Source organism: Morus notabilis, unplaced genomic scaffold, assembly GCF_000414095.1.
Source record: "Morus notabilis unplaced genomic scaffold, ASM41409v2 Scaffold538, whole genome shotgun sequence".
Taxonomy (NCBI): Eukaryota; Viridiplantae; Streptophyta; class Magnoliopsida; order Rosales; family Moraceae; genus Morus; species Morus notabilis.
The window spans coordinates 418,422-446,201 of record NW_010359796.1 but is presented as its reverse complement, the minus strand read 5'-3'; the positions used below and the strand labels follow the sequence as shown (position 1 = coordinate 446,201).

Genomic DNA, 27,780 nt, shown 5'->3' with positions numbered 1-27,780 from the left:
ATATGCTCATAATATCTTTTTCTTTAATCTTTTTTGCTTGAATGTTATGATGGAAAATTCACCCCATGAGAGTTAATACACCCTTTCTTTTAACTTAAATTGTGAAAAAAGGAAAGGATGTCTTTATCTTGCTAGTACCTTCAATGTCCACTTCTTCAAAAAGTATTTGATATCGTCCCTCACTTTTTTCCATAACTATTCACGGATGCTTTGTCCATAGAAAACGTAGATTGCATATTCCCCACTCTTTTTATTTAGTTGCAATTCACACTCAAAACAAAAGTACGGAGCTTCCTTCCAACCATTAATGGAGAGATAGAGAGAGGTTGACGTCCCTACATTCTATTTTGCAAACATATTATAATATAATTAATTACAAACATAATCAAACATACATGATTCAAGGTTTGACAATTGTTATTATGACCTTTTATACTTCCTTTATTTCTAAGGAACTTAATTCAGTGGGAAATTGCTCCTCTCTCTCTCAATCCCTCTCTTAAATTCTCCTCTCAGCACTAAACTTGCTATAAAGCTGCTAGTTATTCTCAAAATAAAAGGCAAATAAAGACACATTTCAAATTACATCTCCTTCCTTTCTTATATATTAGCTCACCATAATAGATTTCAATCAAGCTGTCAATCTCCAAAAGAATAATATTCTTCCTTCTCATATTAAAAACCCTCATCTATAATTCTCTGTGTTAGCTAGTTTTTTCATCCATATGCCTCCTCTTTCTAATCCTTTATCTCCTCCTCCATGGCCTTGAAATTTTCCCATCTACTTTTCTTCATTCTATGGCTCTCTCTTCTCTTCTTGTTGTTTCGCGAATTCCGCAACTTCAAGTCGAAATTCAAATCCAAGCAAAACATCGCCAATAATCTCATGATGACCCCCTATTCTTCCATCTCCAATATTCAATACCCCATTTTGATCAACAGCAGAAAAGTTCTAGCAAGCAATTTTGACTTCACCCCATTTCTAAACCATCATCATCATCAAAAACAACAACATACGAAACGTCACCGTTCCTCGTCACCCCCGCGCATGCCGAAGCCAGTTGAAGCCGGTGATGAACATGATGATCATGATGGGAATGAGATTGATCCACGTTATGGTGTTGAAAAGCGCCGTGTCCCAACCGGTCCAAACCCTTTGCATCATTGAAATAATGGGTTCTCAGGTGAATGTGATCACAATCAATGAAATATCAGAAGAAGGAGCTTATAGAAAAGAAAAAATATGGTTAGTGGGAGCTTTTATAATTACTTTCAATGACGTTCGTTCCAAATGTTTTGCTTTTTTTCCTATAAAATATTTTAACTAGATCATCAGACTAGATTTGTTATATATTATTGTTTTTTTTTTTTTTTCTCCACAGTGAATTTTATGCATCACAATCCAATCCATTCCGATCCGAACTTGAACCGAGATCGAATGTATAGACAACAAATCTTTCGAAATTCCATACGGGATATACATATATCTATGGATGGCTCTGCATAGACTAATATGCGATATTATGATCTTATGTACATGTGTTTGTCCTTTGATATCTATTATATATAATTACGGAAAGAAAATAGTACCATATTTTTTAAGGTTGATTTTTTCAGGGCATGATTATTATGTTGTATATATCTATGCAATATTGTTTCATTTATTAATGTAAGTATATAGAAATTCACTTTCACATGTTTTTAATAAAAAAAAATTCTAGAAGTAATTTGGAGGAAACATGAGTAGCTGTGACGGCACGGAACATATATATATCAAGAAGATATTTGGACGCACCATAATGAGATATATTAATTGGGGTTGGTTAGTGTAAAAGGCTTTGCTTCCTTTGAAGATTATTAATCAAAGCAGTGTGCATTACACGTGATGGGTTTGGTGCCACATGTCGCTTTTCTTTTGGGTGATCATATATACACCGACCCATTTAAATATTAATATCCCTAATTTTGTGACCAACAATGTTTTTCATCCACAAATAATTTGTTAAAATCTTCAACCCTAAGATTAGGATGTGATGTAATATTCTCTCTATTTTGGTTTAAATTAAATAAATATTCAAGATGAATATCCCGAAGAAAATCAAACGAATCTTGATGGCCCCTAAAATTAAATTGGGATGATAGGAAAATTGATGGTGAAAACGAGCTCTCAATATGAGAACTCCATGGTAATGCAGGATTCAAACATGGTGACGGTTTTGGAGTAAAGGGCCCGTTCGGTTCGCTAATTTGAGTTTTAATTCGAGTTGAGATGTGATGTTGTGTGAGAATTTTTTACTGTAGTAAAAAAATTAGATGTGACTGTTTCTAAGAGCTTTTACTGTAACAAAACTCGAATTCTAAACTCAAATCTGCGAAAAGAACAGAACATATAATCTTCCCGGTTCGCCTGCTTGAGGAAGCTGGACGAATAAATTATTAAGTTCATCAATAGGACTATGTTGAGTCCCACATTAAGAAGACATGGGATTGAGAATGAATTTAAAACGATTTGAAATACTCCTCCTAATTATAGATTAACCTCCCTAACCTTTTTGGATAAAACCCCAATAACCCAACAATTTTACGTTACTGTCTTCTAGATGATATCTTGTCCGTGATGTGTTTGTCTCGTCGTAGAGAGGAACATCACACTTTATAAGTACTAACTGTCATCCAACTTAACTTGTTTTTTGTCAATGATATTATATATTACAAAAAGAATAAAGCCGTTAAATATGTTATCATAGACTTTCAATATTTTAGCAACTTTATTTTTCGCTTTTTCCTATTTCGAGTTTGATTAACTGCAATATCGTGGGTCTCAATCTCAGACATCGCTTGGTGTAAAGTAGTACTAGAGTCACTTTCGGACGGTGATATAAATTTCCCTTGCGTCTTAAATTAATTTTGAAATATTTCCTTTTTTCTAAATTAATTTCATCAAATAATAAACAAGTAATAAGTATCTTAATAATATTCAATGCTTACAGCTTATCAATTAATGTAAGCGTTCGTAGCTAGCATTGACATCTTTAGATTTCAAAAAATAATTATTGTAAAAAGTAAAAAAAAAACAATAATTATTTCTGTAAGCATTTTTTTTTTTTTTTTTTTGGAAAATATCTGTAAGCATCTCTTAAAGTGATATCCAACTAGAGCAGTAATCGCTACGTACGTCAAAAAGAAAATGGTAGCTCAATATTTAAATTTTATTTACTTAAAAAAAGGTGTACACATTAGCTAGCGTGGTGACATATAAAATTATGACCAATTTTTATTTTTTTCTGGATGGTTAGAAAACAAATTATGATTGAAATATGTTTGAAAATAGGGAGTTTTTCTAGTCAGAAAAATGAACTACTTATAGTTATATATTTTTTGGTCATCAAATCTATAACAGAAACAGCTTGTTCTGTATTTTTTTTAATCCTATGTGTTTTGATCAGATCCAGTGATTAAAAACTGACACTACCAGATAAGAAGGCCTACCGGAAAAAGTCTTTTCAAATTAATAGCGAATTAAGGACCAAGTTCTTAGATCATTTATGGAAAAATCATAATTTTTTTTGTAGGTACTTTCACAATCTCAAACTAAAGTCCTCGTGCTTCTAGTTTAATAATAATAATAATAATAATAATAATAATAATAATGAGGGTAATAGTGATAATAATAATAATAATAATAATAATAATAATAATAATAATAAAACTGGATGAGGCTTATAAAAGTGGAAAGTAACATAGCATATGTATATGAATTTTTGATAAATTTTCAACGGCACAGTTTACCTTTATGAAGCAAAATACTGGGATATTATAAATTCTTCCAGATCGCTAATTTTCTAATTGCAAACTTTGTCTTCCATGGTGTTAAAGTTTGGTCAATTTTTTTTTTTTATTAATACATCTAATATTTTTCTACGTCTTTTTGAACTGAACTTGTATCCGTTTCTCATCCTCTTAATTAAGTGAACTATTTAACTGCCCAAATAATTAATGTCTTATATTATTCCATCAAATTAAATTTATAATATGAGTTAGATTACAACTAGCAACAAATATAAAGTATTGCCAAGAAAGGTCATCATACGCAGCCATGTTCTTATTAATTAGTTCAACAACCGTACGTACCTTTTGTGATCAACATATAGCCCTAGTTAGATGAATGTTTTTTAATCAATTTCAAGCACGTTTCCAAAGCAGAAGACAGTACCAAAATATATTAAAAAAAAAAAAACCCCCCTTTCAGAAAAGAAAGCAGATCATAAAATAATCAACATACTTGTGTTTATCAAATCGTCAAATGCCAACAAAGGTAATTTTTTGTAGGTCCATTTGATGTGGAGGGACAATATTTTTCCCTCACGAATCACGATATTGACAAAAGCTTTAATGTCTAACTCCAAACAGATGTGAAAAATCTGTTGGGATTTGTTCAGGATATTCATTTATATGCCTTGGTTTTATGCTTTATAATTTTGTTTGCATTTGATGAGTCATATCTTAATCTGATCATATATCCCACTAAATCTTGATCCCTTTAGTTATCAGCACCTAAAATTTGATGTGCCAACTTATTAATTAGGATTGTTGCATCATGTTTACACATCAAATAGTATGGACCTTAGCTTACCACCCACTAGACCTGCACCTCATGAGGTGACATAGAGATGGAATATATTAGTACTAGTGTTGGTGCAAAATTTTGTCCAACACCAACAACATGCTCTCGAACTTGTTATTCGGATCAAATGAATAACTTGATCAGTATCGTGACATGAACGCTTGGTTAAAAACGAATATCCTGATAAATTTGGACATTGCATTTAGATATTTTGTGTTTGTGGTATTATCAATTTAGATGTTGTGTTTTGTATTCATTTATTGTGATTACAGATTTGTATAGAATAAAAGTTTTATGTTTTTTTCACATTTTCTGGTCAAAAAAGACAACTAAAGATGTTGATAACCTGATAATTAACTGATGGCTACCTTCCTAATTACTAAAATTGAAAACCGACCAAACCGACCATTCCTTTATGCGGTTCGGTTTCGGTACACGGTTTTAAAAAATCGACATGGTCGGTTCGGCCACCAAACTAACTAAAACTGACGGTTAAAAACCGCCAAACACCCCTAACTGCTAGCTATGGTGTTTCAGTATATGCAGTCAATTCAACATTCAATATTATTTTTATGGTGGCAAAAATATTCTCCCACAAATCGTACCTATTAATATTATACTGTAGAACCAATAAAAGGATTTGCCGACTATAATTTCTATTAGCTTACGAAAGATTAATGTAACTTTCTCTCACTAGTTCCCCCCTTTTTTTTTTTTTCCTTTCTTTCTTTCAACAAGAATTTGTCAGCATCAACTTTTACCTATTTGCATCTTTGGAGAAGAACACTTTAAGAATGTCTGTGGTTATTGATACTGTCGAATATATATCCAAGTTGTTCTGTTGTTGTCAAAATCCGAATAAGGAAATGATTCATCATGAAGATATGATCGTACTCATAATTAGTACTATTGCAAACAACTTTTTATTGAAAGATATAATAATAAAGTGAAATTAATATTATTTACGCTCAATAATGATGCGCATGGTATCTATATGTGGGTAGAATGACAGGCCACCTAGAATAAGAACATGACCTTATAATAAACTCCGGGCAAAAAGTTTTAATGTCCGTTTAATTTACACGTTTAAGTCAATAATTTTAATTTATTAGTGGAAATTTTTTGAGAAAATCATTGTTGGGAAATTTTTGAATTTAAAATCTTTTAATTATGAAAAGAAAACATTATAGCAGAATCAGAATTATGAGTTGATTTAAACTGAATCAAAGAAGAGAAAAATAAAGAACTATCATCTTCAATAGAAAATCTTGTTTATGCTCGTGTTCTTTCCATAACAAATTTTGCCCGTAAAAACAGCAATTTTAGCAGCAATTTTTCTACACTTTTCCTGTGAAATTAAGTCGGGTATGTTGAGTATTCCAAATCCAGAATGTTGTAAATTATAACCTCATAATTTTAACTAATATTTGATAATTAATTTTGTATATCTATCATTAGAATACGATCATTTATATTTGAATTTTGGACCTAAAGGGGCATCTGCATCTCCTATTCCTTTTGGGAAGTGCTTATGCTTTTGAGGCAGATTTATAGGAATTATTTTTCGGCCAAAAATTTTTGTTGGAAAAAAATATTGATTTATAGGTATTGCCTTTTCTCCAAGCTATAAATAGTTAATGATTTAGTTATTTTTATTTGTTTTTCTTTTCAATTGGTTAGAGATACATTATTCGAATTTATTTTTGTTATTTTTATTTTTAATAGGCTTAGTAAAGGAAAGGTCCAACTACGGTCTGACAATTTAATTGGGATGTCCTAATTAGAGCAATTCTAACTATTCTATTCATTTTATTTTTTAGTTAAAATAGTTAATGATTTAGTTTTTTTTTAAAGCTTTTTCTCACTCCAATCATTAGCTAAATGGTTAACTAGATAATATCTTCTAACCTATTTCATAGCTGCATTAAAAGGCTATCCATTTCATTTTTTGTATTATTTTACTCTTTCAATGGTAATTAATGCTAAAATTCTTCTGTAAATTCAATAAAATAAGTTATATTTTAAATTCAATAAATAGTAAAATAATTTATATTTAGCTAAAATAGGAAGTATGGTTAGAGTGATTCACAAAAAAGTTAGAGCATTTCCAATTGAGCTCTCTAAATTTTAGTTAAATTCTAGCTAAAATGGCTAGAAATCTATTTTAGTTAGTAACTTTTTGATAAGTTACTCCAACTATTCTCTTTAGTTTAGCTAAATATAGATTATTTTAATATTTATTAAATTTAAAATATGATAGTTTTATTGATTTTACAAAAGAACATTTGTATTTATTAAAGTTGAAACAATAAAATAATAAAAAAAAATAGTTAGCCACTCCATAATAGTTATATTTAGCTAATGTCTAAGACATTTTCTAAAATAGCTAACCATTTAACTAATAATTGGAGTAGAAAAAGCTTTAAAAAAAGTTAAATCATTAGTTATTTTGACTAAAAACATCAAATAACTAGTATAGTTAGAGTTGCTCTAATTAAAATAGCTTTCTAACTATTTTAATTAAAATTTAGTTAAAATTTAAAGAGTTCCCTTAGTCTTAACTCTTAATATTAATTGTCATCTCTCTTTTTTAAGAAAATAAATAAATAAATTTGATAATAAAAGCATAATAATTTATAGTAATAAGAAAACATATAAAGTAGTATCAAATATATGTGTTTAGTTTAAACATCCATGTATAAAACTATAAGCCACAATGTAACAAGGTAAAGCTAATATTCCAACTTGTTTCGGGGAAGGGAGTTCTGCCCAATTTTTTTTTTTTTTTTTTTTTTTTTTTTTTTTTAAGACTTGAGATATTAACATCAAACTAACAGATTTGACAAATAACCGTACACGAATAATAACATACGAATAATAAAATACAAGAGGCAACAATTACCAACAAAAAAAACAAAAACAAAACAAAGGGGCAAAATGTTGGCGCTTGCAGAACTAGATATTGGTGGTGTCCATCAAACTTGCACCGTTCGTCTTAGAGTCAACAATCCTTTTTATAGTTAATAAAACACCGCAAGAGTGAAAGTAATTATGGTCATTAATTCATCATTTATTATCTTGATCTTTTGCATATTATACTTTATAATATGATTTAATCATATAATAAAATGTTTGGCATTCTCTGTCTAATTAATATATTGTTGGCATGGTGTATGAATTTGACAGCACTCTGTTCTTTTTAGGACTTTATCGACCTTGTCTAAACGTAATTTGAAATGATTTCTAGCTAATAATCATTTTAGACATGAATTGAAGCAAACACAAATTGAAATCTTCCACCAAGGCTACTGCTAGATCATTGGCACATGGGTTGGCTGCGAACAGAAAGAAGTGATGAATATAACATACAAATATACACCCCAAAAAAAAAAAAAAAATCTGATAGATTGTGAAAAAAATCCTATTTTGTATGGATACCTAGTCAACTTTACGATTTTAGCAAATTGGTCCTTTAACTTTTTTTCTTGACAATTCACTTATTAAACTTTAAAATTTATTATAATATTGGTTAAATTAAAAACGAAATTAAAAATTTAGATGGTATATTCTACGTGAATGTTCAATGAGAGTAATTAATATTTTTTGTATCGAATTGATCTTAATATATGTATCATGAGTGAAATTTTTTTTCCAAATTGGGAGTTAATTGTTTTGGGAGAAATATTAGGTCACCTAATTTCAAAAGAAATTTCATTCATGACATATATAAAGGGTTCAATTCGATGCAAAAAAGTCAAAATTATTCTTATTAAACACTTGTGTGAAAGATACCTTCCAAATTCTAAACTTCATTTTCAATTTGATCAACATTACAACACATTTCAAAGTATAAGGCATTAATTATCAAGCAAAACATTGAGAGACTAATTTGTGAAACTTGTAAAGTTGAGAGAATGTCCATGTAAAAAGCCAAAAGAAAATACTTTATTAGTAGATATAATTTTTAACTGTTAGATTTTTTATCAAATTTTGATAAATTATTATATCTTTCTTAATATGATATGATTTAATGATTAAAAAACTTGTATTTTTCATATCTTACCACCACAAATACTATATATATATATAGGGAAGAGTTTTCAATGGTAACATTTTTATCATATCCAAATAAAAAAATTGATAACATGACTTGATAAGAATTTAATTTTATGAGTTGTCATTAATTTTTTATTAACTACTCAATTTATTACAATCATCAAATTAATATTTTTAGTTAAAACAATAATGCTGATAAGTAAATATTAGAGTAGCTATTAAAACTACACCCATGTATAATTCAGCACTGCTGGTTGTGTTGCTAATGAGAGAACCCAGTACTTGATTTAAGGGAAAATTAAAGAAACGTCATGATTTTCAATTATGAACTTGTAAAGCTAAACAGGTTGAAGTGCCTATGAAACTTACGGGTCACCTAATCCGGCCACTTCTTTCGTGCAAAAGACATTTATGGCACTAACAAAAGAGCTTTCTTTTCCCCTTTAAATCTATTCAATTTATACCAAAAATAAGTTTTTTTTTTTTTTTTTTTTTTTTTTTTTTTTTTTTTTTTTTTGTGCATTGTGAAGAATGTCATTTTACTACACCGATAAGAACAATGTTTTAGCTATTGAATCAATTCTTTAACGTTTTAATCCGCAATAAGAGTAAATACCTGTTGCATGCTATAAATTTAATGCTAGCATATACAAATCTAACCACATAAATAAAACTGTAAGACTCATTTTGTATGTCGTGACCACTAAAAATCCGTGGCCAAAACAAGCAACTTCAAGATTTCAAGGCAGATTGTTGTGGTAGAGGACCATTTCGATGGGTGAGAAGGGCCATCCACCGGAGTTTTCCAGGCATAATTGACGACGACATTAATGGAAATCAGCTTTCCGAGATGCCCCAAAGGACTCCTTGGGTAGTTCCTTACACTACTCTTCCCACTCCACTAACTGAAAATCATGCAAACTAATTTAACGCAATATTGTTGGGAGTTTTTCTGATAGGAACAGAAAAAATAAATTATCAGTAGTTTTTTATTTTTCAACGTTAAATTTATATCAAAAAATATATATTATGCATATTTTTTCAATCTAAAATGATTTTTGCGATTACTCAAAAGTTTTTTGTATGAAGTTAATTTGCTTAATATATGATACGCCAATATCTTAAGAATGGATCACGGAAGTAGTAGTTGTGGTCTTTGTCCCACTTGGTCATCACCATTTCTTTTCTTTTCTTTTCTTTTCTTTTTGTTTTTTTAATAATTTGGTGGTCATGATTTTGCATGCCAACAGGGCTTTGGAAGATTTCTTTTTACACTTGAGCTAGCTATGACTCTCATGTCTAATCCAACATAATTCTTTTCATTAACACCAAGTTTGAGAACAAGATGGAAGGGGAATGTGTAAAGTAGATTAAAGGAAAACTTTTTTTTCCCCCTCATGAACTTAACTATGTTTGTAATTAATCATCCAATGGACCAATGATATCATTCTTTCCTAAGCTGGGGCTCTCAGTAGTACTCAAGCATATATTATTATGTTGTTAATTGAGCCTTTGCCAAGCTGATTTTCATACTTTCATTCTTCAAAAGGAATCATTTATGTGTGGTCTATTACCAGACCAATTTCTCACTTTACCAAAGAAATGTAAAATGACACTATAAAGGAACTTCTGATGGTTTAAAGTCCACTCCTTTATTTTGGGTCATTAATTCGGATACTGAAGCATTGGTTAATAGTAAGCCGAAAAGATTCAAAGATAAACTGTCTTAGAATCTACTCGAAAAGCTTTTTATGCAAATTGCAAAGCAAGCAACGAAAAAGTTTAAAGCGCATTTGTGTAAATTTTTTTAACAATTTTCGTCTACTAATTGACATTTATTAGTCATTGAATCATAGTTACAATAAAATTTCAAACGGTGTTTTTTGTCAAAATTGAAAATTCACGACCGAAGTTGTCAAACACTAAAAGTTAAAGGTGCAGCAATGCAATTAACTATAATCAAAATATAGGTATCTAGTATCCACGATATATATTTATACACACTTAAAAAAGCTAAGGAGTTAACCTCTAAAGAGGTCACATGTTGACCTCATTTTTCTTTTCTTTTTTTCCTTTTTTTCTCTATTTTTCGTTCTCTTTTTCATTTTTAAACCTTTTTTTTATCTAAACATACATAAAAGAGTCAAAGAGATTGTTTCTCCTTTAGTCATGTGTCATCCTATCATTTAGGGTGTGTTTGGTTGGGAGGAATGAAAAGGAATCAAGGTTCATTTTCATGTGTTGTTGGTTTTAAGAAAAAGAATAGTCATTCAAAATGGAATGACTTTTCTATCAAATGGGTGAATCATCATTCCTTCCTCATATGAGAAAAATACTCATTCCAAGCTCTTCTAATTTTCTTTTCCATCATTACCCTTAAATATTATAATTATTATATTAATATTTATAATATGATAGTTATAATAAAATAATGTAATTATATCTTGTAACATATAATATAATATAATATAATTATATAGGTGTATTATAATATATTATAATTATATAGGTGTATTATAATATATCATATTTAATATTATAATAATATCTTATATTACGTATTATACATTATAATTATATTTATCATTATAAATATAATATAATATACAATATAATTGTGATATATTATATATTATGATTGTATTATAATAATAAATAATTATATAACTATAATTATAATTATATATATTATATCCTTATAATTTTACATATATAATATTAGTTATTAAATGATTATATTAATATATATGATATTAGTTATATTAACATGAGGGGTAATTTTGTCAACATAAAAATATTCATATCCCATTTTATTACATTTGTAAAAGTAGAACCAAATAAATGAATTATCTTTCCTTTTCATTTTATTCCATTACCATTCCTATTACTATTACCATTCTTTTTACTTTTCTAAACATACATAAAAAAGTAAAGAGGTTGTTTCTTCTTTAGTCATATATCATCCTCTCATTTATTCTTTATGTTGGGAGTTGGCTTCTAAAGAGGTCATGTGTTGACCTCATTTTTTTATTTTTTTTTATTTTCTCTATTTTTTTATTTTTTTCATTTTTAGACTTTTTTATATTTTTCTTCTCTCTTTTATTTTTTGCCTACCTATTGTCTCTTTTATTCTTTTTGCCTACCTATTTTTTGCTACATCATAAAACAAACAAACGTTCACAATCACATATCAAAACCTAGAATATACAAAAATCGAAGCATTCCAAAGAAAAAAGAAAGAAAAAACACCGGGGTTAATTCAAAATTTCGGTAATATTTGATCACCTTCCCTATATAGGCTCAGAAAACGACATAGTAACACTAAATGCAGAAGACGAAACATATAGTTTAATAAAGCGTAACAAGCAGAGTAAAATGTACTGAAAAATCGTGAAAAATCGTGAAAAATTTTCATGGCCTATGATGTCTACGAGGCAAAAGGTCATCAAGAATAATTTACCGATCATCGACGCCAGCAGCCGTATTTACCGGTAAATACTATATTATTGGTCGTCAGTATCGACATCAGTACTGACGGCTTGTGACCGGTAAATATGATATTTACCGATCACTAGCTTTAGCATCAGTGTTGCCGGCCGTATTTATAGATAAATATGATATTTACTGATCGCTAATATTAGCGTCAGTCTCCGCAATTAGTGACTAGTAAATACTATATATACGGGTAAACAAGATATTTACCGATTGTAGCGTCATTGTCAATGCTGAAGGTGGTATTTACAGGTAATATGTAGTATTTATCAGTCTCAAGTGTAAATATCGGTACTAACTGTTGGTAAATACCATGTTTAAAGGTAAATATGATATTTATCATGACACTTTTTAGCTCTACGTTATCCAGGATAAGAGAATTTACAATTGCATAATTAAGCTATTGCGAATTAAAAAATAAAAGCTATGGTTAAAAATAAAAACAATTTCTTTAACATAAAAAAATTCCTCCAACCACTAACAGAGGAAAAAAAAATACACACATTATTGTATAGGAACACAGAAAAGAAAGAGGAGAAAAATAAGCCCATAACATCAGTACAAAACAAAAACAAAAACAAAAACAAAAACAAAACAAAACAATCAAACAGAGAAAAACGAACCATAAGAAATACAATCTAAGCCATATAACATGGTTACACTGTACATAAATTTAACAATTAGTTTCCCTTTCACATTTTATGTCTAATCTTTTTTTTTCTTTTTTCTTTTTATGTCTAATCTTTTTCTTCTTTTTTTTTTTTTTTTTTCATTTCCTTATTTTCAGACAAATTTTATGGTTACACTGCGTTAGTAATTACCCATGCTTTTCTCCATCCACGAGTCCACGACGCAACACTGAGCTTTATCATTGATCGTTCTTTGAGAATAATTAAGCGTCTGTTTAATTTGAATTTTATTGACTTAAATAGAAAAATTCAAATTATGTAGTTTGAATTGACATTTGGATAAGTTTTAATTTAAACATGAAATAAAATTTAAATTTGTATTTGATAGTGTGAAAAGCAGAGAATTGGTATATTTTACTGTTTAAAAATAGTTTAAACGGTTAAGCTTAAGAGATAACTAAACTCTAAATTAAATCATTTAACTCAATTCAACCAGAAAATATAATTCAAACTATATATTTACTAAACCAGCTGTTCAAAGTTTTGACTTTTTTCCAAACGGTATAGATGAGGGGTTTTCGTGGGAGGGCTTTTCTCTTTCTTTTGCCCCGAATTTGGTCCATCAAACCAGTATCATCAACTCTCTTACACTCTCAGTACCCACAAAAAAAGGTTCGTTATAGTGTTTTCTCTTACAAATACACGTAAATTAAAAATGATTCTAATATCATGATTTTAATCTATGAACCAAACGTCTCCCTAGTCTCTAAGGCCGGACGAGGACCGGAGAAGTACTTCTTACTCCGTCTCTGTCCGATATTATTTTTTACTTAAAAAAATAATAATTGCATTTTTTTAATTGAGAAAGAAAAACTACCGATTATAGTTGCTCATACCGAGAAAAAAATAACAATTATTAATCTTCTCATATATTATATATACACATATGGATGCATATCTAGCGCCTCCTCATCCTTTTTTAAAACTATTAGGAATAGGTACAAAAGGATAATTTACGTTTTTATTTTAATATTTTTAAACTTTTTTTACTTATGCATTAATTATTATTTTTAAATTTAGTTGACAATATGTTAAAAATTTTATTTTTATTATGGAATCATTCATTTTGATCTAAATTTATAATGAATTTTTTATTCTATTTTTATTTTAAGTTATTATAATTTTAAAATACAATAAAATTCCCTCAATAAAAAATCTCCGACTCTAATCCCGTTCTTTCTTATGCAAAGATGAGGACGGGAATGAGGATAATTTAGGAGACGTTTGGTTCATGGATTAGAATCATGTGATTAGAATTATTTTTGATTTACATGTATTTTTTGTAAGAGAAAATACTATAACGAACTATGAACTATGATTCAAATTATGGTTTGAATCCTTCAACCAAACATCCCCTTGAAAAACGGGGAGATGGGATGGGAAATAATAATCCTCCGATTGCCATCCCTAACAAGTAAACTGCCAACTCATTACCCTTTCTTCGACAAAAACTGCTGGATACAATCTTAACGATCAGAAAAACAAAGGAGGGACTGTCCGTCGGTTGGAAACCGAGGGATTGTAGAAAGCCCCGTGTATATATATATATATATATATAGACACACACACACACACACACACATATGTAGCACACACTGATTAATTGTGAAAATATCACCAAATTTAGTCGAAAAATTCGAAAATTATCTATTTGATTATCCAAAAAGGATCACCAATATTTTTACTTTTCCCAATAATAATACAGTTAGTTAAAACTCTCCCCACACTCGCATAGAAGCCCAACTAGTAACAGATAAAGAAGCTCCGCAAAAAAATGGCTTCGTTCTATTCTTATTCAATCCTCACAAAACTTCCCATTTCTTATGGAGCTCGCACAGCCACTGTACGCAGAAGAATCCAAGGTTCATTTTTGGTGACTGCCATGGCGACCCCACAAAAGGGCGACGATTCGACCAAGCTGGTCACTTTCTTAGGCAAGGGCGGCTCAGGGAAGACAACCTCCGCTGTTTTTGCTGCTCACGTACTGTTCCTTGGAGTTTCTGCATTTCTTTGATTTTTCTATGTTTGATGCGATGAAGGGCAATACTTGGTTTGGAATTCCAATCTATCTGTGAGGTTAGGAAAAAGGAAAAAAAAAAGAATGTGCTTGTTTCATGGCTACCCAGAAGTGAAAATGTGAACAAAATAGTGGGAATTGGGGTCAAACTGTAAGATCGATTGAATTGAATTACTTGGTTCTAAGTAATTTGGGCAGAATTAGATTTCACTTAGACTATGGAAGGTGAAAATGATTATGTGAAGTTTTAGCTCGAATTTATCAGGATTGATTTTTGTGGCTTATCTTCTCATTTTTTTTAGGCGTTTAGTTTACTGATTCAAGTTTTTAATTTGAGTTAAGATGTGACGTGAGAGCTTTTTATAGTAGTAAAAAATTTAGATATGACTATTTCTGAGAGTTTTTTTATTGTAGCAAAACTTAAATTTTAAATTCGAATCGGCAAAATGAACGGGACCTAAAATGTCTCAAAATTGTTTAGGAGTATAGAAATTAAGGTTTCTTATGTAGCCCAACAATTTGTTATTTAGCTGAATCTCATTCAGAATTTAGCATCAGATTTCACTATTGTGATTTGTGTCTTTTTTTTTTCTTTTTCTTTTTTCCTGAAACATACTACATTGGCAGCATTATGCAATGGCTGGGCTTAGCACATGCTTGGTGATACATACACAAGACCCTACTGCTGAATTCCTTTTGAACTGTAAGATTGGAACTACTCCGATTGCTTGCAACAGCAACCTTTCGGCTCTTAGGTTCGAAACCACCAAAGTGTGTTTTTCAACTTTTGTTTTTGTTTCCCTCCTTTATGAAGTTGATTTTGGCTTGTACTTAGCCTGTCTTTGATAAATCCCAGATGCTTCTTGAACCTCTTAATCGCCTAAAGCAAGCAGATGCCCGCCTTAACATGACCCAAGGAGTTCTTGAAAAGGTAGGTACTTGATATCTTTGATCCAAAGGGTATAATTTTCATTTAAATTCTTTATCTGTGGAGCAAGTTATGGGTTTTTTATTATTACCTTTTTTTATGTTGTGTTGTGGCAGATAGTAGGAGAAGAGCTTGGAGTGCTTCCCGGAATGGATCCTATTTTTTCTGCATATGCACTCGAGAGGCTTGTGCGATTTTTTAGGAAGGTTGCTGAGAAAAATCATGGTAAAGATAAATTTGACATAATAATATATGATGGTATGAGCTCCGAGGAAATGCTAAGGATGATTAGTTCAGCTGGTAAAGCAAGGTTGTGCGATCTTTCTCTCTCTATCCATCTCTCTATCTTTCTTACGCCGACATGTATTGAATAACAAGACTTACACAGATTGTACTTGAAATCCCTGCGTAATGTGGCTGAAAAGACTGATCTTGGGAGGTTAGCTGGTCCTTCAATTCTGCGACTTGTAGATGAAGCCATGGATATTAGTGACAGACCTTCCCTTCTCAACGGGCAAATAAGTGCAGAGATTTGGGACGCTTTGGAACGAATGTTGGAGGTAAATGCCAGTCCTCATTTAAATTTTCCACAATCACAGTCTCGCTCTAATTCATTTAGCTTCTCCTTGGTTATCTGTGGTGCAGAGAGGATCTTCGGCATTCTCAGAACCCCAAAAGTTTGGCTGCTTCCTAGTGATGGACCCAGACAATAAAATCTCCATAAATTCTGCGCTGCGCTATTGGGGTTGCGCAATGCAAGCCGGTGCACATGTTTCTGGTGCATTGAGCATGGCTTCTCCACATTCAAATGTGGAATCAATGGAAAGAGTTAAGGAAACATTTTCTCCATTACCTTTTGGCTTTATTCCCCATCTCTCAATTGGTTCCGCTCTGGACTGGAATTCAATTATGCTGAACACCGTCAGTGAAGGCGCGAGAAATCTTCTTTCAATGCCTGCAAGCAGCAGTAGCGGCAAGTTGTCACCTGTAGAGTTTGATGCTGCTAAAAAGACAGTAACTCTTCTCATGCCAGGTTTTGACAAGTCAGAGATCAAGCTTTACCAAGTATGTTTATCTTCATCTCAACTTCCAATTGCTGATAACATTACACAATAAAATTTCAATTATCTTCAATCCCCTTATGTAAGTTTCCCCTAGTTTCCCCTTGTGATAGATAGTTAAGATTGCATAAACAGCTTCAACTTAATAGAGAAGTATGGATGAACTTCACAGTTTGCATAATGAACTTCATTTGTTTTCTTTTTATCCAAGTAACCTCTTGAGATAGTTAATTATGCACACATGTTTACCTTCCAATGGCCAGTTGAACTCTTGTCATTATGATTCTATATATGCTGCATGTCGGCAGAGAGTCAATTAGGGATTTTATCCCGATTTAGTCATGATCCTAGAAGAATATTAGGATGTGTATCTAATGTAAATATGGAAAGTCAATACAGTAGAATAGGGAATAGGAAACTGTCAATATTTTATTTTATTCCTTTCCTTTTTTGTGTAATCCCGTGTACTTCCTCTTACTTATAAAGAGGGCATTGTATTCATTCAATAATATTATTCTAGACACAATTTCATCCTATCTTCTAAGTTGGCATCAGAGCCCCTCACTCTTCAACGTGTCTAGAACCCTAAAAACCTTTCCTTTCCTCCGTCCAAACGTAGCCATGCCTGAGGTCACATCGGAAGCTACCACAAGCCCTGCTGCCGCTGCACCAAAGAAAACCTCAGAAACTCAACCGAACCATTCCACCCATCCCAGCACTCATTCGGTCCAGATCACCATTATTTGTCTAAACGGCAACAATTTTCTCCGCTGGTCTCAATCTGTCCGGATGTATATTTGGGGGCAAGGAAAAATCGGTTACATCACCGGGGACAAGAAGGCGCCTGCAGTTGATGATCCATCATATGCTACTTGGGACGCAGAAAATTCCATGGTTGTGACACGGTTGGTCAATTCCATGGATGAGGATATTAGCTCTAATTACATGTGCTATCCCACAGCAAAAGAATTATGGGATAATGTTAGTCAGATGTTCTCTGACCTAGGAAATCAATCTCAGGTTTTTGAGATAACTCTGAAATTGGGAGAGATTCGGCAAGGGGAAGATTCTGTCACCAAATATTTCAATTCCTTGAAAAGACTGTGGCAAGACCTTGATCTCTTCAATACCTATGAATGGAAATCTACTGATGATTGCAATCACCATAAGAAGACTGTGGAGGATAACCGGATTTACAAGTTTCTTGCTGGCCTCAACAATGAGTTCGATGAAGTGCGTGGAAGAATTATTGGAAGGCATCCTCTCCCATCCATTGGTGAAATTTTTGCCGAAGTTAGAAGGGAAGAAAGCCGAAGGAGTGATGCTGCTGCCTATAAGACTGCAAACTATCAGCGCAGGGATGATGAGAAGTCTCGACTTTGGTGTGACTTTTGCAAAAAGCCACGTCACACTCGTGAGACGTGTTGGAAGATTCATGGCAATCCAGAAAATTGGAAAAACAACAAGTCAGGGGAGAAGAACAACCGTGGTCCTCCAAGGTTTCCCGCATCAAATGAAGCCAACTCGGGCTCCTTCAACAAGGAGCAAAACTTGGGTCCTTTCAACAAGGAGCAAATCGATCAACTCTTGACACTGATAAAGTCCAATTTCTCATCCGGTATTCCTAGTGTTTCCTTGGCACAAACAGGTAGAAAGCCTATAACCCTCTCTTGTTTAAATTCTTCTCCGTGGATCATAGATTCCGGAGCTTCTGACCATATGACTTGTTTTTCTCACCTATTCAACACATATTTCCCTTGTTCTGGCAATGATAAAATTAGAATTGCCGATGGTAGTTTTTCACCTATTGCAGGAAAAGGACTCATTAAATTGACTGAGAAAATTAATCTCAATTATGTTCTTCATGTCCCCAAACTAGCCTACAATCTTTTATCAGTTAGTAAACTATCCAAAGATTCTAATTGTCGTATCACTTTCTTTGAATTACATTGTGAATTTCAGGACCAGCACTCGGGGACGATGATTGGACGTGCTAGGATGATTGAAGGTCTTTACTACTTTGATGAAGTCTCTACAAGTAATAAAAAAGCTCAGAGCTTTAGTAGTATTAGTTCAATTTCTGTTCGAGAACAAATCATGCTATGGCATCTTAGACTAGGACACGCTAGTTTTCTTTATTTGAAACATTTGTTTCCTATGCTATTTATAGGAATTGTTTGTTCCTCTTTTCAGTGTGAAAGTTGCATTTTAGCAAAAAAATCATCGGTCTACATATGTACCGAAATCTTATCAAACTTCAAAGCCTTTTTATCTAATTCATAGTGATGTTTGGGGGGCTTCTAGAGTTATTACTCTTTCGGAAAAAGGTGGTTTGTCACGTTTATTGATGACCACACACGCTTATGTTGGGTATACTTGATGAGTAAAAAATTTGTTTAAAAATTTTTACACAATGATTGAAACCCAGTTTCAAACCAAAATTGGTATTTTACATTCTGGCAATGGAACTGAATATTTTAATGAACAATTGGGTGATTTTTTTGAAAGAAAAAAGTATTCACCATGTGGAAAAGAATAAATGATTATATTTTATTAAATTGCATTTGCAAGAGCCTCTAAAGGGATATTATATACACGGATAATGGATAAGAGATAAGAGGAAATAGAGACCTCCTAGGAGATAGAGACTTCCTAGAAGAGATATCCTAATATCCTACTTTGCTGTCATCTGAATCCCTAAAATCTAGGGATTAAGTGTTTTATCCAATTCCTAAAGTGTTTATCCTATCTCTAGTACCTATTTCCCACACTCCCCCTCAAGCTGATGAATAGGTGTCCCTCATTCCTAGGTTGGTAGTTATTTCTTGGAAGGTAGCACTATTGAGTCATTTTGTAAAAAGGTCTGCTAGTTGACTCTTTGTGGAGACGTATGGTGTGCAGATAAACCCGCTTTCTAGCTTTTCCTTGATGAAGTGCCTGTCTATCTCAACATGTTTAATTCGGTCATGTTGCACCGGATTATGTGCAATACTGATTGCTTATTTATTATCGCAGTAGAGTCTCATTGGTCCACTCCATTTAATCTTCAAGTCTTCCAATATAATTTTCGGCCACAACAACTCACAAACACCCTGCGCCATTGCTCTAAACTCTGCCTCTGCACTTGATCGGGCTACAACATTTTGCTTTTTACTTCTCCATGTTTACCAAGTTGCCTCCAAGGAATGTGCAATAACCTAAAATAGACCTACGATCCATGGGCGAACCTACGTAATCTGCGTCTGTATATGCTTCAAGAACGAGCTCATTGTCTCTTTTGAACATGATCTCCTTCCCAGGACTAGCTTTCTGATAATGAAGCACTCAGTAGGCAGCTTGAAGGTGAATCTCTTTGGGATTATGCATGAACTGGCTGATGACGCTCACTGAATATGCTATATCTGGCCGAGTATGAGCAAGGTAGATGAGCATCCCAACTAACCTTTGATACATTTCTCTGTCTACTGCTCAATCTTCAATAACTTCTCCAAGCTTATGATTTGCGGCCGGCTTGCTTGCGAGCATTCCGGTTTCTCTGAGAAGATCGGTGACATACTTTTGTTGTGAGATGAATATGCCTTGTTTGGAATGCATGACCTCATTTCCAAGAAAGTATTTCAACATTCCCAAATCTTTAATCTCAAATTCTTTGATTAAACACTGTTTTAGGACTTGTTGCTCCTTCTCATCATTCCCGGTTACAATAATGCCGTCTACATAGACTATTAAGGCTGTGACTCCCCCTAACTCTGAGTGCTTGATGAAGAGGGTGTGGTCTCCTTGACTTTGCTTGTATCCAGTGGCTAACATTACCTTGGTAAACCTCCCAAACCAGGCACGGGGTGACTGTTTCAATCCATACCAAAGCTTTCCTTAACTTGCATACGTTGTCCTTTTCAACTCCTTCAAACCCGGGTGGGATGCTCATATAGATTTCCTCTTCTAAGTCCCCATGAAGGAAGGCATTTTTCACATCGTATTGTTGTAAGTTCCAATTAAAATTGGCAGCTAGTGATAGTAAGATCCTGACGGTGTTCATCTTTGCAACTGGCGTAGAGGTCTCTTGATAGTCAACTCCATATGTTTGGGTGCACCCCTTGGCAACTAACCTTGCTTTGTAGCGCTCTAATGATCCATCTGCTTTGAACTTCAAGGAGAAAACCCATTTACACCCCACTGCTTTCTTCCCTTTTGGAAGATCAACCAACTCCCATGTCCCATTTTTTTCCAATGCATCCATCTCGACTCTCATAGCTTTTCTCCATTCTTCCTTAGATAGTGCCTCGGACAAAGTGTTTGGAATAACAGTTTCATTTAAACTCGTGAGGAAGTTCCTATGGGATGGTGAGAACTTTTTAAGGGATACAAAATGAGATATAGAGTATAGTGGTCTTTTGGTACACTCTCGAGTTCCTTTTCTCACGGCTATGGGCAGATTTTGGTCAAAGGTTTGAGATTCCGGAGATGGGTGTTTGTTTTCTACAAGTAGGAGTGAAGCAGGTTCAGATATTGTTACCTCATTCTCAGAAGCCGGATTGAAGATTTGAACTTGTGTTGATTCGAGAGCTGGTTCTTGTCGCCTTGAGTATGTCTTCCCTTTTCCAAATTGTATATGATCAAGAGTCCTATTTTCAGGTAGTATTGGTGACACAACAGGATCAGGAGGTACCGGTTCTATGGTTGAGATAGGTGATGTTGGGTTTTGAGGATGGGAGTGAGAAGGAGATGGGGAATCTGTTGATAGGTCAAGTAGAGGAATGGATCCTTATCCTTATCTTCCATAATATAGGACTCCCCCTGAGATAAGGTGTAGTGAAATATGGTTTGTCTTCTGCAAATGTGACATCAGCCGAGACATAGAGTTTCCTGGTGGGTGGATGAAAGCATTTGTAACCTTTTTGTGTGGAGGAGTATCTTATGAAGACACATTTGACTGCCCTAGGATCTAACTTGCCCCGATTGTTGCTATGGATATGGACAAAGGAAGTGCACCCAAAGATCCTAGGTGTAAGGTTGTTTGTTGCACTAATGTCGGGATGGAACTTAGAGAGAACTTCCATTGGACTTCTCGACCCTAAAACCCTTGAAGAAAGTCGGTTTATAATATAGGCAGCAGTAAGAACCGCTTCCCCCCAATAGTGTTTCGGTACATTTTGATGAAATAAGAGTGTTTGGGTAGTGTTTAGGAGATGACCATTTTTTCGTTCAGCAACCCCATTTTGTTGTGGAGTTTTGATGCAAGATGACTCATGAATAATTCCCTCTTTTTAGAAAAAAGGAGATAAAACTCGATTAAAGTAGTCCTTTGCATTGTCAGACCTAAACCTTTTTATTTTTGTACCAAACTGGTTTTGGATCATCGTATGAAAGTTAGGAAAGATGTTACTCACATCAGATTTGTTTTTTAGCAAGAAAAGCCAGGTGACTCTAGTGCAATCATCGATAAAGGATACAAACCATCGTGAACCAGAAATATTTGGAAGAATAGAGGGTCCTCATATATCACTATGGATTAAATGGAATGGAAAAGAACATCTTTTATTGCTAATAGGAAAAGACACACGAGTGTGTTTTGCATACTCACAAATATCACAATGAAATGTCCTAATATCTAATTCCTTAAATAAAGAGGGAAACATGATTTTTAAGGTTGTAAAGGAAGGGTGACCAAGGCGGAAGTGGTGCAACCAGATGACATCCTTTTTTGTGGAAGAAAGAAACCCGGGTGAATTTTTCTTGATCATACTTGGAAGGTTTGATATCTCAAGGTAATAAAGTCCATCCTTTTCTTCAGCACATCCAATCTTCTTCCCCGAATCTTGATCCTGAAATTCACAATAAGAGGGATAGAACATAACATGGCAGTGTCAGTCTTTTGTAAGCTTTGAATAGACACAAGATTGGTGCAAAGTTTAGGGACATGTAGAATGTTTTTAAGGATAAGACTAGGTGTGATATCAATATCTCCTATTCCGGCTACTGTGGTTATGGTTCCATTAGCAACAATAATCTTTTTATTACTTGGGCATGGGGTGTAAGTATTAAACTGATTTGGGGTATGTGTCATATGTTCTGTGGCTCCCGAGTCTAAAATTCATGTATTCATAAATACTTTATTAGAAACATTCAGTCCATAAGAAAATGGAGACTTACCTGAGAGAGCTAACGAACAGTTGTTGGAGGACGGTTTCTCAAGTGCTCCTAGCAGGTTTCTCAATTTTTCTATTTCCTCACTGTTAAACCCACCATGTTCTTGTGCTGAATCATGATTCTAAGTTACTTGTGAGGCCTTATAAGTCTGACCTTGTTGTCGTCGTTGTTGTCCTCCTTTATTTCCCTACTCACAGCTAGTTGTCGACGGCTTGCCATGTAATTTCCAGCAGCGTTCTCTTGTGTGTCTCGGCTTTTTACAGTAGGTACACCACATGTCATCTCGATTTGCTCCCTTTGACACCTCTGCCTTTCCATGCTCGGCTTTTGGTGGTTGCTCCAAAGTAAGACCCTATTGCTTGTTACTAGAAGTTGCGAGTGCAGATTCATCAGCCATTTCTGGTTCAAGCATCACTCCTCTTCGACTCTCTTCAGCTTGTATTAATGATATTGTCTCATTAAGAGACGGTACTTCCATCTTACCTAGGATTTGAATCCTCATCTGGTTAAATTCAGGGTTTAGACCTGCAAGAAAATCATAAACTCGATCTCTTTCTATGAAGGTTTTTATTGCCCCTGCACAGCTACTGCACTTTAAGTCAATTACTCGATAATAATCCAACTTTTGCCACTGATTTTGCAAAAAGTTAGCATACTCGGTCACAATTTACTTTCGTGTTTTGTGGATGCTGTCTTGGTCTTAATTTTGCATATTAGTGCTGCATCATGGACTTTAGAATAGGTTTGATTCAGTGCATCCCAGATTGCCTTTGCGGTTGCTAGAAACATGCATGTGTCGCTGATTTCAGGTGTCATAGAATTCCACAACCAAGACATGATCATGGAATCCTCTTCGTCCCATGCTTCAAAACCAGTTTCACCCTCTTTCGGTCCAGTTCCTAATAGATGACTCAATTTTCCTTTGCCTTTCAGAAGAGTCCGAACTAATTGGGACCACTTTAGGGAGTTTCTGCCGTTAAGTCTATAAGCAGTTTGGATATTCTGTAATTCTCCCGTTGAGCGTTGACTTTGTTCTTCCTCACGCTGTTCGGCTAATTGAACCACTGGAGTTGAAGAGGTTATTTCTGACATCTTTTAATCTGGATATGAAGTCACAAAGAAAGAGAGAAAACCCTAGCGAAGGAACACAAAAGAAAAAGAAAATGATAGATAAACGATTTTAAAAAAAAAAAAAAACTGCAATGAAGGCAAGTCAGGTTGAATTCGGCTATGATTGCCGAAGAAGGAAAAAGGTTTCTAATCCCAGGGAAAAACAAGCCCTATGACTCTGATACCATGTGGAAAAGAATAAATGATTATATTTTATTAAATTGCATTTGCAAGAGCCTCTAAAGGGCTATATATACGCGGATAATAGATAAGAGATAAGAGGAGATAGAGACTTCCTAGAAGAGATATCCTAATATCCTACTTTGTTGTCATCCGAATCCCTAAAATCTAGGGATTAAAGGGATGTTAGTTTCTTGTATTCGTCCCTGATTCTGAATCATGATTCATAATTCTTTACAGTGTTTTTCTCTCACAAAAAACACACGTAAAACGAGAATGGTTCTGAATTATGGTTCTGAATTCATGAACCAAACATTCCCTAAGTGTTTTATCCAATTCCTAAAGTGTTTATCCTATCTCTAGTACCTATTTCCCACACACCACCAATCCACTTGTCGGGATACTCCACAACAAAATGGCATTGCTGAACGAAAAAACAAACATTTACTTGAAGTAGCACGAGCCATAATGTTTTCTATGCATGTCCTGAAATATTTGTGGGGTGAGGCAGTTTTGACAGCCTCATATTTGATAAATAGGATGCCCCACTAAAGTGTTAAAATACAAAACACCCCTTGAGTGCTTGAAAACATCCTTTCCACAAACTAGGTTGTACTCAGATTTACCCATTAAAGTTTTTAGGTGTACTGTCTATGTCCATATTCAATTCCGTTCAAAACTTGATCCACGGGCTGTAAAGTGTGTTTTCTTAGGCTATTCTTCAAAGAAAAAGGGTTACAAGTGTTATGACCATCGAACAAAAAAATTCCATGTGAGTATGGATGTTTCTTTTCTTGAATAACAACCCTACTTCCCCCAAAATTCTCTTCAGGGGGAGACACATGAAATGGAAGACAATTTTAGGGATATCTCTGAACCTCTTCCTAGAATAATTCATTCTACACAGGATCAACATGTTACTGATAATGATCACTTAGGAGAACCAAGTTCAAGACAATTTTTGGGATATCTCTGACCCTCTTCCTAGAATAATTCATTCTACACAGGATCAACATGTTACTGATAATGATCACTTAGGAGAACCAAGTTCTTTGGTGCCTAGTGAAGATGATTCTCAAGCAGGGGGAGAATTACTACAAAACGATCAACATGATCGGAATTCTGAGCTTCAGGTTTATACTAGGAAGAGATTTCATCAAAGGAATGAAGATGTGACTATCAATCCGGCACAGACTCAATCCGAAAACCCAAGTTCAGGTACTACTCTTCCAACTTCTAGTCTAATTCCTTCATCTGATAGTTCACCCATTGTTCCTTCAAATATTCCAGATAACTTACCGGTTATTCATGATTTTGATGTTCCCATAGCTATTAGAAAGGGTGTCAGAATGCACTGAACACCCTATTGCCAAATACCTCTCTTACCAAAAACTGTCAAAAAACCATAAAGCCTTCATATCTAGAATTTCACATTTGTTTGTTCCAAGGAATATACAGGAAGCATTGGATGATCCAGATTGGAAGTTAGCAGTCATGGAGGAGATGAATGCTCTAAGGAGAAATGGTACTTGGAAAATAGTTGATTTGCCTAGAGATCTAAAGGCTTCACTCAGACTTATGGGATAGATTATTAGGAAACTTTTGCTCCTGTTGCTAAAATAAACTCTATTAGAGTTTTGTTGTCCCTTACAGTGAACTTTGATTGGCCTCTACATCAACTTGACATCAAGAATGCTTTCCTCAATGGTGATCTTGAAGAGGAAGTGTTCATGAGTTTACCGCCAGGATTCGAAAGGAAGCTTGGAAGTGACAAAGTATGCAGATTGAAGAAGTCCTTGTATGGACTTAAACAATCACCAAGAGCGTGGTTTGAACGCTTTGGGAAAGCTGTTACTAGTTATGGCTTCCTTCAAAGTTAGGCAGATCACACTATATTTTATAAACACTCAAAAATGGGCAAAGTTGCAATTTTGATTGTTTATGTTGATGATATCAACCTAACTGGTAATGATGAAACAGAGTTAGGCATTCTGAAAAAAAGACTTGCAGAGGATTGTCAAGTCAAGGACCTGGGAAGGTTAAGATACTTTCTTGGTATGGAGTTTGCTAGATCCAAAGAAGGTATCTTTGTCAATCAGAGGAAGTATGTGCTTGATCTACTCAAAGACACAGGTTTCCTCGGTTGTAGGGTGGCCGAGACTCCCATTGAGCCTAATGTGAAGTTACAAGCTGCCAAAACTGAAGAGGTGAAGGACAAGGAACGGTATCAGAGACTTGTAGGTAGAATGATCTACTTATCACATACACGTCCTGATATTGCTTTTACAGTGAGCATGGTAAGTCAGTTTATGCATTCACTAGGACCAGAGCACTTTGAAGCGGTCTACAGGATTCTGAGATATTTAAAAGGAACTCCAAGGAAATGCCTACTATTCAAGAAACACGGCCATCTGCAGATTGAAGTCTATACTGATGCAAACTGGGCCAAAAGTGTTACAGATAGAAGATCTACTTCGGGCTACTGTTCCGTTTTTGGAGGAAATCTAGTTACTTGGCGAAGCAAAAAATAGAATGTGGTGGCTAGGAGTAGTGCAGAGGCAGAATTCAGAGCTGTTGCCCTTGGAATTTGTGAGGGAATATGGATCAAGAGAATACTTGAGGAATTGAAGATTTCTCATTTGTTACCTATAAAAGTCTACTGTGATAACAAGCCTGCTATATCTATAGCTCATAATCCAATTCTACATGATCGAACAAAACATGTAGAAGTGAATAAGCATTTTGTCAAGGAGAAGCTTGACACAGGAGTAGTATGCATGCCATACCTTCTAACGACAGAACAAGTCGCTGATATGTTAACTAGGGGCTACATAGAAAGCAACTTGATAAATTAGTTGACAAGCTGGCTATGGTAGATATCTTCAAACCAACTTGAGAGCTTGAGGGGGAGTGTCGGCAGAGAGAGTCAATTAGGGATTTTTCCCCGATTTAGCCATGATCCAGAAGAATATTAGGATGTGTATCTAATGTAAATATGGAAAGTCAATACAGTAGAATAGAGAATAGGAAACTATCAATATTTTATTTTATTCCTTTCCTTTTTTGTGTAATCCTGTGTACTTCCTCTTACCTATAAAGAGGGCATTGTATTCATTCAATAATATTATTCTAGACACAATTTCATCCTATCTTCTAAGTGCTGCATATTATGCAAGATAAAATCTAGCTTCGATTGTTTAATTATTTGGCAATGCAGTACAGTGGAGGATCTGAATTGCTGGTGGAAGCAGGAGATCAACGGCGTGTGATTCGATTGCCTTCAAAAATTCAAGGGAAGGTTGCGGGTGCCAAGTTCATAGACAGAAGTCTTGTAATCACCATGCGATAGTTCACTTGAATTTTGATCTTAAATTCCCAATATGATCGTTTCATAAAGATTTCGGCATCTATTTAAAATTCAATATTGAATGCTCTGAAGAGATACCAGCCCGGCTTGTTATGATTTAAAGTGG

At 33.8% G+C, this 27,780-nt stretch overlaps 2 protein-coding genes across 3 annotated transcripts; both read left to right on the top strand.

Moving 5' to 3' along the window:
- The first annotated feature begins 757 nt into the window (after positions 1–757).
- Positions 758–1,212, top strand: LOC21405735 (CLAVATA3/ESR (CLE)-related protein 12). Its single transcript, XM_010095081.2, has one exon. The coding sequence runs from the start codon at positions 761–763 to the stop codon at positions 1,166–1,168; it is 408 nt and encodes a 135-aa protein (XP_010093383.1). The 5' UTR covers positions 758–760; the 3' UTR covers positions 1,169–1,212.
- Positions 1,213–14,472: 13,260 nt separating this feature from the next.
- Positions 14,473–27,744, top strand: LOC21405734 (uncharacterized protein At1g26090, chloroplastic). 2 transcript variants are annotated; one of them, XM_024163617.1, is made up of 7 exons: positions 14,473–14,842; positions 15,506–15,649; positions 15,735–15,809; positions 15,923–16,116; positions 16,195–16,366; positions 16,452–16,871; positions 27,525–27,744. In XM_024163617.1, the coding sequence occupies exons 1-7, from the start codon at positions 14,636–14,638 to the stop codon at positions 27,654–27,656; spliced, it is 1,344 nt and encodes a 447-aa protein (XP_024019385.1). In that variant the 5' UTR covers positions 14,473–14,635; the 3' UTR covers positions 27,657–27,744. The 2 variants fall into 2 exon arrangements, with proteins under 2 accessions (XP_024019385.1, XP_024019386.1); XM_024163618.1 differs by having other exon boundaries at positions 27,530–27,610.
- The last annotated feature ends 36 nt before the right edge of the window (positions 27,745–27,780 follow it).

Excerpts from the sequence above, each read along its gene's own strand:
- LOC21405735 (XM_010095081.2), top strand. The coding sequence starts at position 761 with ATGGCCTTGAAATTTTCCCATCTACTTTTCTTCATTCTATGGCTCTCT.
- LOC21405734 (XM_024163617.1), top strand. The coding sequence starts at position 14,636 with ATGGCTTCGTTCTATTCTTATTCAATCCTCACAAAACTTCCCATTTCT. Across the intron at positions 14,843-15,505 it reads CCGCTGTTTTTGCTGCTCAC|CATTATGCAATGGCTGGGCT; the intron begins GTACTGTTCCTT and ends CTACATTGGCAG. Across the intron at positions 15,650-15,734 it reads TTAGGTTCGAAACCACCAAA|ATGCTTCTTGAACCTCTTAA; the intron begins GTGTGTTTTTCA and ends GATAAATCCCAG.